The 12025-nt window shown below is 47.8% G+C and overlaps 1 protein-coding gene across 10 annotated transcripts in view; it reads left to right on the forward strand.

Moving 5' to 3' along the window:
* The window catches only part of DIP2 (disco-interacting protein 2), a 37685-nt gene that overhangs the window by 7960 nt on the left and 17700 nt on the right, over positions 1–12025 (forward strand). For 4 of the 10 annotated variants that reach the window (XM_069123165.1, XM_069123187.1, XM_069123171.1 and 1 more), the window contains exon 2: positions 10781–10852. In XM_069123165.1, coding sequence (XP_068979266.1) covers positions 10781–10852 — 72 coding nt within the window. Of the gene's footprint in view, positions 1–3669; positions 5904–6258; positions 7116–10780; positions 10853–12025 lie in introns of those variants that run through there. The other 6 variants (XM_069123130.1, XM_069123197.1, XM_069123122.1 and 3 more) reach the window with 4 other exon arrangements.

The raw sequence follows: 12025 nt of genomic DNA on the forward strand, positions 1-12025 counted from the left end.
CGTCGTCGTACACGATGCATTTTAGCTCCTTCGAAGCTGTTGTTTGCGTTTCACGAAATTCACGACTCGCCGCCTCGTTTCCCAGCCTTTCGTAAATTCCATAAATTCAATTGCTTTTTTCTCGGCGCGCCTTTCGCGACAGCGATTAAACGTTTCGGCTAGCCGAAACGCGACGAAGTTTTATTTAAAGACTTGCATGCTTTCTATACGAAGCGTTGATTTCGTCGGGATCGTGCTACTTACACAGGATGATCGAGCGTGGGTGTTTCGAGTTGTATTCGTGGAAAGTACGAACGCACCGCGATGCTCTTGGTTCTTTGGTAGTTAAGGGCCGCTGCTAGCGCTAGAGAGTGGGAGGTCGGAGAGTACCGAGCAATCAACCCGTCAATTTAAACCTTTTTTCGTCGTAAAACGAACATCGATATTGCCCGTTCTCTGCCATGGTCGTTGCTTGCGTTCTCTGCAGGGACCACGTTTCCATTCCAATCGAGGAACAAGAGTTCCTCCGGCACTTGCAACAGGCATAAATATTACTTTCTTAACGTTAGAAGAAACAGACGACAGTTAAGACGAAACTGTTTCTACCAAAATCATGACATGGCAAAAAAAAAAAAAGAAAAAATGACTGGTCTTTAAAAAATACGCAATAAGAGAATATTTTTCCATTTATTGATTTATTACTTTCTTACAAAAGGAATTTCATCTTATATAGTACAGTTTTAATATTATCAACCCACCGAGGACCATGATTCCTGAACGAAGGTTGGCACACTTATAAAATTGTAAATTAATTAATCGTGGCGATCGAAGGTGAATTCTCAATTCGGAGGAACGACAGACATAATTTTATATTTTGTTTATCGTCTATTATTTTCTGCGAAGATTAGAGTAGTCTTTTAAAGAACAGAGTTACGACGTTAGACGATACATAAATGCGTATGTATAGAAACTTGAAATACGCCGGTTACTTGCCCCTCTACGATCTTCGTAGTAAGAACGCGTAATGATCGCGTCTAGCGTTAAACCTCGACTCCGCGGTACCTTCTCACCTGCTACGCGCTAGAATTGAGGCTTACAATAGGCTGTGTATCCAAAGTTGTACATGTACGTCGGGTTACGATACGTCTATCGACGCCATGCTCGAAAGCGACGCGGCATCCTTGATCCCTGATATTCTTCCGCTGACAACGTATCTTTTAAACAGCGCGGCTATCAGAAAGAAGAAGGGAAGAAATGAAAGTTGCTCTCGATAACGTATTCGTGGATCGCATAGTTGTAAGCTATAATACGAGCAGTGATCGACGTGGAAGATTCGATGGAAATGAAGGCGGCGAAGATCGGATAACCCGAGGAAAGGGTGGTATGGAGCGTAGGTATCTGACGTTGACGGCAAAAGCGTTCGTGGAATCGCCCTTCGATGCTATTAATAATAGCGAAGCGTTTCGCAAGAGCGGACAATCGCGGCAAGTTTCAGGCAGGTCAAATACGAAACGTATCGGTGGCGAATCGAACGCGTTCGATCGCGATGTGTTTGCATTCGAGCCGCGGGTCTCCTCTCTACGCCGTGGAAAGGTGTACACGGGTTGTGGTAAAAATCTACGATACCGCTTGCGAGTCTGCATCGTTCGCATCGCTCGAGGATTCTCTATCCGATTCGCGATCTTTGTGAGTCCGCCTTAAGAAAACGCGCATGGGTGGAGGTAGAAAATCTCGCGGGCACGAGCAAGACCGCAGGATCGGCGTGTAACACGAAAATGAGAAAGAAAGGCAGCAGCGTGGTCTTGGGCTCGGAACACGCGAGGCGAGCGTACACGAAAGAAGGGAAAGAAGGGACAGAAAGGGGCAGTGGAGAGAGAAAAGGAGAAAGATTGTCTTGCCGCGGGGGAGGAGCGAGGAGGAGAGCAGCGGGAGACTCGGAACGAAGGGAGAAAGAAGAAGATAGAAAACGCTAGAGGAGGTAGAAAAGGGGTAAGGAGAGTGGGATGCTGCGAGAGAAGCAAGAGAACAGAGTTGTGTGCAGACGAGAGTGGACGGACGGCATACCACCACTACCGCTCCTTACCCCCCTCGATGTTTCTCCGTTTCTCCGTCTCTGTCACGGGGCCCGCTTCCCAGATGTCGCTGTCTCCGTCTGGCCACCGCGCGGTCCCTCTCTCCCTCTTACACACACACACATACACACGCTCACTCTTTCTCTTTCTCTTTCTCTTTCTCCGTGTCCGTGGCGGTTCTCTCGTGAGTCAGGGAGAGGTGCAGCGTCGAGAGCTCGCGAAATGCCAGTGATTCGACGCGACTTCAACTACGCGCACTACGAGAGTTTTTCTCCTCGCGAGACGAGGGGGACTGTTCTCGATGCTCGTTCCTCTGCCCTTCGCGATAAGGGTGGACCCGCGTCGCGACGCTCTGCGCCTCGAGTACGCTCCGACGCATTATTTTACGAACACGACCGGCCGCTACCCTTGCTTCCCTACTCGCGCCACGCTGTTACTCTTGCTTGTACTACTAGTGCCGCTACTATCGCTGTTCCACTTTTTTCCCATCTCTTTTCTCTCATAGTCCCCTATTTCTATGTCGTTATTGGTATTATCGGAGGCCGGAGTTTCTACATTACGTACCATCGCTATTACCAACTGTCGCCTCGCGATCGTTTCTATTTCTTTTTGCATTCGCTCCGCCTGGCGATAAACGAGACGTTTCGCCGCGCAAAACTAGGAAATTTTCGGCGCGTGCATTTCGAAGACGTTACGATGATACGAGTTCGTGAACGGTGGTACGCGTCGCGATTAACGCGCCTTCTACGTCGATTCGTTTCCTTCGCAGATCATTTTTCTCTGTTTCCTTGGGTAATCGAAGGACAGATGCGAGCGAGGCTATCAGCTTAGAATGAATTCCGTAACCCGTCGCGGTTATTTTGCCGGCGGCGTAGTGTCGTAAAAAGAATCTGGTCGAGGGAAGGAAAGCTTGTGAAATAGGTTCTCGTGGGCGAGCAGCTGGCCGGTAACAGAGGCGACTAAGTTTCCCCCTGATCTCGTAGGGCTGATCTTACTGTTTTAACCAACGAGCCAACCGAGAAAGATTCACTTGTTGTCAACCGTCAAACCGGCAGACACTGCCATTGTATAGGGTCGGCGTCTGCCTTTTATTTAAAACTCCGCTCGAACGAACTAAATCTTTCTAGATACGTATCACGATCCAGAGCTGACGCGTTGGCGGATCAAGGTTCCTCAAACAACAACAATAACGATTCTCCGAGTTGTCTCTCTCCTTTCACGCTATCGTTCGTTGCGTCGTTGCTTTCGAAACTGGCGGGTAATTTATTTTTACCGGTGTTCGATTACGTGGCCGTTGCGCTTAACTAGCCGAAGAACGCGAGTCGCTGTTCGATAGGAAGGCAAACGGGAAGGAAAGGAGCGTCGTGCGCGTCGTTGCAGCGAAAATCGAGAGGAAGAGTGAAAAATCACCGTGTTCGCGCTTTCCTTATTTGCAAAAGCGATAGCGGTCGGTCGAGCGTGTTTTCGAGGCCGGTGCGTGACCGTGATTTTACCGTTCCAGCGAAATACGCGTATCACGAAATTCGTGATACGGTAGCCAGTGCAATCTACCAATTAAACAAGATCGAAGGATCGCCTTTCTCGAAACCGATTCGCAACTATAGTGTGCGTGTGAGTGTGTGTGCGCGTAGTGACGCGCGTTATCGGTGCGACGAATCATATTACGTCGTTTTGTTCTTCTCCCGCGATCTTGTTTCTCGAAAGTTTTCGGACGTTCGACGAACAAGTAACGACTTTGGAGAAACATCGAACAGAGCGCGATTGGCCGAGCGAGTGAATCGGTGTCTGGCAGCGCGCCTACGTCGTTCGTCGACACGAAATAATAAATACTGCGAGATCGTGGAGCGAAGGAAAGGGTGAAATCAGTGTCGTAATCGTCGGAGGGCGGAGAAAGTATCGTCCAATGTGTTTTCAACGATTGTAGATGCTTTCGGACGAGGCACATATATGGAGAACAGTATCGGCTGTTGGGCCGCTGTGAACGGAACGCGTGTTCGGCAACAAGCATTCACCAAGCTCGAAAAATGTACTGTTTCGAAATGTGAAATAACTTGGCGTAAACGTTGCGCGGACGTTGATTCGCGATATTAATCGCGGTTACCGCTATCGAAGCGTAGTTTCCTCCAGGCAGAACGTAACAGGAAGATGGTTTCGCTGGCTAGGTAACGCTGCAACGCGAATTAACTCGAATTAATCTGCTGCCGTTTAACGTTATTTCGCTGACGGCGTCGCGCGGTCCGCCAGTGCCGAATCGATTTTTGCCGCAGGATCCTCACCGAACGGAGAGGCAACCGTACGAAAAGGGCGAAAGAGAAGGTAGACGCAAAAGAGGAAGAAGGGACGGCAGGTCGAAAAAGGAAAGCCACGCTGATTCGCGACTGGAAGACCTCGGAGTTGTACCTTAAGATCGCAGAAACGCGCAAGCGTGCACGTTCGCCGAGGCGACCGACACAGACCAAACGGAGAAGAACCACGACGATACAGATGAAAGAGAGAGACAACGGGAGAACCAGTGCAGCCTCGCAACCTCTGTCTTTTTCCCTTTCTCTCTCTCTCTCCCCTCTCCTCTCTTTCTCCCTGGCTAGCTGTAAGGATGTAAGGACTCGAGGAGGACGCGCGTGGTTCGCTCCTGCAACCAAAACGAACCTTCCGTTCGCGAGGAATCCTTCGGTCACTCGTTCCAAAGGATATTTGACTCGCAGCACGAGATCGTAACTCGCCAAGAAACAACAGCAGAAACGACCAGCTACGTTGAGAGGGTAGGGCCGTAAACGGAGAATGATCGTCTCGTTTTTGTTAGATTTTCTTTCCAAGGGCAGGCGACGCGATTCGAGAAAGTATGAAGCAACGCGGTGGATAACGAGGCATGTTAAATAGCTAACGAACGAGAATTTCCGAACAATTGTACACATGAGATCGCGGTATTCGAAGAAGAAGTCTCGCAGACGCGTCGAGGAAACGGCGAAAGGATAATAGAAAGTGGAGGATGAAACGTAAGACGACTGTTTGAGCAGAGAGTGGACGAAGGGCCGAACTCATGAGGCCGTTGTCCTTCGAGAATCTGAGGAGGCTCGTCGGCCGCAAGAAGGACCGTAACGAGCCATCCTTCAAGCGCAGCGAGTCCTTCAAAAGGATATCGATAAGAAAAAGTTATTTGGATCGGGGCAAGCGACGTAACAAGCTTCAGAAAAACTTGGAGCCGACTGTCGCGCCGACTGCCATCGAGTCCAACTTGAAGCCAATCGAGAAACAGACCATAATAAAGGAACAGAAACCGCGAAAGCTACAGGACGACACGTTGACTCGCGAATCGATCAGCTACGACGAATGGCTACAGGGTGTTAGCTCGTCTTCACGCGAGAAACTGGACGAGGCGCATCGCGAACAGCAACAAAACAAGCAAAACAAGCAACAACACGCTCCGGCAAGAAACAACGTTTCCAAGATTCAAAAGCAAAACGAAGCCGACCACGTGGCCGAGGACCTGAAGGTTCTCGAGTTGGACGCGTCGCCCGTGTTGCCCTCGAAACCGTTCAGAGTCTGCAACGAGACGATTCAAGAGAAGAATAGTCATCAGGATATCCTGCAGGTTCAGGAACCGTCGATCGAAGGACCACCCAGCGTCAGCATCAATCTCGGTCGAATATGGAGGGACGCGGTGCCGATGCCCTTCCCATCGTCCTCGGGTTCGTCGATACACCACTCGTTAGATAGCGCGCTGAAGGAGAGGAAGCCTCAACCCACCGTAGCGAGAACGGTGTCCGCTCCGGAGAAAAGCGTGGCTGGCAAAGACGTCTCGTCGGCGTTCGGATTTTCTCTGAGGATCGCCAAGCTGGCCGATTTTCGTGCAGGGTTACTATCACTCGTATTTGTTAATTGGCCTTCGTCGACGATGAAATTGCGGAACGTGAAAGTAGTAAAAAGTTCAACTATAAAATGTCGACCCGGTTGCGGATGTCCGAGTAACCGAGAGTCGTATTTACAAATTTTCGTTGATCGTTCGGCAAAGCTTGACGACTAGACATAGCTTTCGACTAGCGTGTAATCCGCTTCGAGTATCTCGAGCTTCGCCGTGTCGCGTTTGTGCTCGAAAATTATGACGAACGCACGCGAGATACCTTTCACATTTCTGGCAAAGCGATTTTCGGCAATTTCATCGGTCGAAGGTTGCGAAGTAGACGGCAACTCGATAATCGCCTGACTTCAGGGCTACGAGGAATGGTTTCTTTAACCGAAGGACGAGCAAACCGTCGCCAAGCGTGAGCGCCGAGGGTTACTTTAAACGAACGAACAGCTCGAGGCGGTCTAGTTCTCGACGACGTGGAAGGCGGACGTCTCAGAGGAAGAAGAAGTCTCAGCTTCAGGTTCAGCCGGTGCGATCGAACAGCCCCGTGTGGTTCGTACCACCGGAAAGGCGGCGCTCGAGACGTCAGAGACGAGTGTGGCGCGAGATCAGATACTTCCCTGAGACCGAAATTCCCGTGATCGAAAGAATCGACGACTGTTCGTCGAATCTGTCGGACGATCAGTTCGACGATCTGAAGCTGTTGCTTTCAGGGGACTTTAACGATAGACGAGAGGGAGGCTTGAACTCGTTGGTCTCGTCCTCGTTGGGTTCCTTTTCAGCAACATCCTCCTCATCGTCGGCTTGTCGGGCACCAAAGATCAGCGATTTCAACGAAGACAAACTGTTCTCCGAGGAGCTACGAACCAGCGGCGTCCTCGCGCGAAGAACCACATGGCGACCCATAACTTCCAACTACTTCGCCAGCAACCAGTTTCTCAGCTTCCTGTCGAAAGGTTCGAGCAACCTCATCGGCAAAGAGAGGATGAGGGCCGACTACAGGTGTCTCTCGTCTACCGACAGCGAAACCGAGGACGAGTCCGATCGTGTTGGTCTTGAGCGCAGGAAAAGCTCTCACGCGATGCATAGGCAGCAATACCTGAAGAGGCAAAGGTCGGGACTCAGAAGAAGGCCACTCAGGCGAAAGTCTCAGCTTCGAAAAGCTTCCGGCCAGCCAGTCTTTCTCGTGCGAAAGTGCTCGTCCTTGAGGAAAAGACCCAGTAAGGCTCCACTAGCGACCATCTTCTACGCCATCGATATTCCTAGGACATTCGCTTTAAAGCTTACACTGCATAATCTCGACGCGGGTATTCGACGTGATATAGGCTTGGAAAATGACACGCGCGAAATTACGGTTCGATACAAGCTCTTTCTTCTTCGACTTTAACTTTAACTTTAGGGCGATAGCTGCCAGCGATTAGCGTTTGTCTTATTTTCATCTGGCATTCCGCGTGATCGATGTTAATCACGTAACAGAATCGCCGTTCAAGTTTGGTTTCACCGCTGTTTTTGCACCGGTTAAACTCGATCCGAATCGGTGCACGTACGTTCCACTAATCGCGCCTCTTTCCCATTTCTTTCTTGAAATCTTTCGACCGCGATAGCCGGCCGGCTCTTGATTGCTTCTTGCCCATATACGTACTTATTTATTCTGACTGCAACGAGAAGGATTACCATTGTCAACACTACTGAAATTTCTTATTTACCATTCCTCTCATTTACCTTCTCATCGATCGAGAAAGCGTCGTTTTCTAATTGTGATACACGAACGAGCCAAGTATTTCGTACAAGTGATTTTGCTTCAAGCTAAAGTGATATTTAAGCAATTAGAGGGAGAGGGTGCGTTGAAAGTTAATTAGATACGTGTAGGAAAAAAAAAGAAGAAAAAAACGAACACGAATAGATGTATGTATGTGTCGTGACTGAAGGGTTAATCATCGATGTGAACGTTCTAGCCGTGGGGTAAGCAGGCCGTGCGTGTTTAATAGGCGCAGGATTTGCCGGATGTATCCCCAGCAGAGAAATTCTTGAACCGCGTGCTAACCATAACTTGACCGTGCAATAATTCCCTTCGACCTGTTCGCGTCTATAGGTGCGTGCGCAATATGCACTTTGCCCTAAGGACCAGTCCTGATAATTTTAACGCGGTTGGATAGCCGGAAAAGATATACATTACAATACAATAAGACATTCCATTATCATTCCGGACGAACATCGCTCTTCCATTAAGCCACCAACTTTCTCCTTCTACTTCCATTGTAGCTCGATATTGTTCTCTGGACACCAATTACAGATTTGAAACTGAATATTTCGATATGTCTGAAAGACGCGTTCGATCGAATTACTTGCAGACAATCGTGCGATTTGCTTCATTAGACGCGACAGGACCCAGCTCGTTTTATCGTTCGAAGGTTTTTCGTGAACTTTCAACGAGTCGCTTCGTACAGGCGAGATTCGTTCGTAAAAGAGCGACCGCGATTAAAATTGGAAGAAATGTTCGCGAGAGAAACGGATCGAGTCTCTCCCGGATCGATAACGATCGTTCGCTGCACCCGCGTTTTCGAGCTGCTGGCGAGTCCATAAACACGCAGGTAATTAGGTAGAAAATGGAACGGCGCGGGTTTGTCGAAAGACTCGGGGTCGTTGAAATAAATTCAGTGATAATATTGCATGACCTAGTTTGGTTTCGTGTCGGTGCTCGTAGCTGGAAAAATCGTGTCTCGGCCGTTAGCCGATCGATTCTATGCATTTTCTCGAGTTACGATGCGTGACGCTAGCATGCCAACTCGTTTCGCATCGTGCGGGACACGTGGGCAAGCTGTGTTGCGACGCAGAAATTTACAACGCGTACCCTTTCTAGAATTTCGCGGACGAAAAAAACTCGTCAGACCGCTTCTTCCTTATAAAATTAATCGTCGTCGCTGAAAACAATGCGCCGTTAGCGCCGCTCAAGCGGCTCGCTGCTCACCTATCAACAGTTTTAACGCAGTAAACTACATTGCCTACGATCTTTCATTAAATTCAAAATTAAATGATTTACGTTCGCCAGTTCTCAACCATTAATTTACAATAGGTTGTGTAATTACGTTAAGCTACGGTTGGCCGATAGAACGGCACCACGTGAATCGGCGAACGTGGTTCTAAAACAGGTCTGGGAAATTTGCGTGTTCGAAGCGTTTTAGGAATTCCATTTCTCGATAGATTTCGTTGGTCTCGTTTGGCGAGGTCGCTTTCAACCAGGTGTCTCTATGTTTCCATCTCGTCCCCGCGAATTGTCCAGCCAATTTCTACCGTTTCTTGAACGAACGCATTCACCGATCGTCCTCGAAATTCCACGGGTTGCGTGCCACGAAGAAATTACCTGAAACGAGATCGCGCCACGAGCTATCGAAATAGTACGTCCTTTTTCGGTTTCTCGATGCAACAAGCATTGAGAAATTGATCTCTCTTATTTAGCCATTCGTTCGAGGGTAGGCTGATTCGACGCGCAATCTGCCATCCTCTTATTTACCTATTTTCGTGTACGTGCGATTGGTAATCAAACGGACGAACGTTGCATCGTCGAACCAACTTCGTTCCATTTCACTAACCGTACTATTGGGTTGGCAACTAAGTGATTGTATTAAGTAATAGTACTGACAATACTACCTATTGATAAAATCCGCAATCATTTAGTTACCAACTCAATATATTAACACTTTACCGACCGATAGTCGATTAATCGGTTTTTTGTCACCGACGCTTACCGACCGATAGCTTATTAAGCGGCTTTTTGTCGCCGACAATCTTTCTCATTATTTGAGCAGTAATTTGTTATTTAGTACTAAGGTACCTTATTCGGTTGCGTTGCTTTGTAAGCTCCCACAGTTTTATATCAATTTGAAAAACGTACCGTTCGCGATGAACAAAAAGAATGGTATTGGAGAGTCTAAACCGAAACAGAGCCGGCGCCAGGAAGAATCTGCGCTTGAGATGCCGGTCGGACGTGCGTATGCTGTTGAATCGCTAGCGGTCGGTAAAGTTTTAACACTTTGACTGCCACGTTGGTCATATATGACCGGCCATGGTTTCTCCTGTGACGGTTGTCACTAGTGATCGGAGCGCTTGAACTTCTTACAATTGTAAAAATTGTATGAAAATTGACAGTTACGGCATTTTGAATATAACCGATAAATAGAAGATACTTTGTAATAAAAAGTGCCCCATTGAACAATTAAACATTTTTATTCGGACATCAATAAAAAAAAAAAAATGACAACAGGTCCTGCATCTAATGGTGCACTGTGTTTGCATCCATATCATTGAGGGGTAATCTACGAATATTATTATAAACACACCTTAAAAAATAATTGTAAATGCTGCTTTATAATCATATAATTGAAGTTAGAAGTGTGAACATACCTTTATATTATATCATATGTAGGATGAGCAAATACTGTTTACTAATACCTTTATATTATATCATATGTAGGATGAGCAAATACTGTTTACTAATATCTTCTATACGTTTCAACAATATATTCTGGACGTTTCTCTTACGATGAAATAACGAATGCGAATGGTTTGTTGAAATAAACGAAGCCTTGTTATAATATGTCGCTGTCTTCTGTTACCAAGGCGCCACGGTGGTCACCTGTGACCACCAATAAGATAAACGGTGCATTGGAGAAGAATGTTGTCTTACGTCATCAATTTATTATTATTTTGCCATTATATGCCTTGAATAATAAAAATAGTCCCGTGGCGTCCATAGCGGAACATGTGATTACGGCGTGGCAGTCAAAGTGTTAATCGCTGTTTGAAGTTCTGCTTGCGTAAGGCGGCAATATCAGCGGAGATCGTTCGTAAACAAACTCGTACTGATCGTTGCGATTTCTTGTTTCAGGGGACATTACACAAAAGGGATACGAAAAGAAACGGACGCGTCTACTGCAGCAGTATGCGTCGAAGCAGTTGGGTGAGTCGGACGTTTCATCTGGTCGGAAAAAATCATAGCGAACAAGTCATGGTCATCGTGGTTTCATCCTTAGCGAACATCGCGCGTGGACGAGAAGCTCACGACGGAATCGCAGCCGCGCGGCTCTTTTCTACGTCACTTCCGTGTACGGATTTACGCGCTGTTCCCTAGCCCGAGTTCTCCGACATTTTATTTTTACCGTGGACAACGACCAGTGATTTATCGTCTGCTGGTGCGTTTATCGACTCGTTTAAAAGACACGAATGCGAGTCAACGACAGCCGCTTCACTCTATCTCGCTTTCTCTCTGCGTCATGTCAGTGCTACTTGCAACACGTTTTACGTTGCTCGAGTAGACGCTAAGCGACACGCGAGGAGTCTCTGTTTCAACGTCTCGAAAGGATCGTTAACGATCCGATAAGAAAGAACGTCCGAAAAGAAAGCAGTTGCGATCAATTGCTTGTTTTCTCTCGAGTTACACGTTCAGACTCGTCGAAATATAATATGCATTAACTGGAAACTTCTTACGTACCAGTTGTTACATTCCGATTCGTTGGATCGCGGCGGCATCGTTCGAAAGCTTCTCGTCCTCGTGGTCCGCGTCAGCTCGCGCGATAATCTCGCGCGCGCCTATTGCGTCACATCCATACGCAACCAGTCTCTCATTCTCTCTCTAGTCGTTCGTAATATTAATCACGTTCCGATTCTCAAGAGACACGAGCATTGCTTTGCGCACAATGCCGGCACACGCAATCGCAATGGGAATAAAAGAAGGAACGAAGCGGACAGGGCCGCGTGTTCTTCGCCCCGGCCACCGTTTTCCATTCGTCGTCTTCTACCGGTTTTCCTCTCTTACGCAATCCCCTTATCGCGCGCTCAGGGTCTCCGGTGCTGGTTCTACTCCCATGTCAAAGATATTTCCACCGATTTAACCAGCGTATCGTTTTTCCGGCAATGCCATCTGCGTTTCGCAATGGAAGAACGCGTTTGCCACGGCATTCTTTCCACTTTGTCTGGTTTTCTCGAATAGGAGAATCGCCCTGACCCAACCAGCCTCGTTCGTTTCCATCCGAACGAACAGCTAAGTGGAATTGCCTGTTGCAAAATCGAACGCGTGACCTTGTAACGCGCCAGCAAACTCGTTTACAATTAACGTGGAATTAAGTTGGTTGGA

Source organism: Bombus flavifrons, chromosome 1, assembly GCF_040668555.2.
Source record: "Bombus flavifrons isolate JBK064 chromosome 1, iyBomFlav1_principal, whole genome shotgun sequence".
Taxonomy (NCBI): domain Eukaryota; kingdom Metazoa; phylum Arthropoda; class Insecta; order Hymenoptera; family Apidae; genus Bombus; species Bombus flavifrons.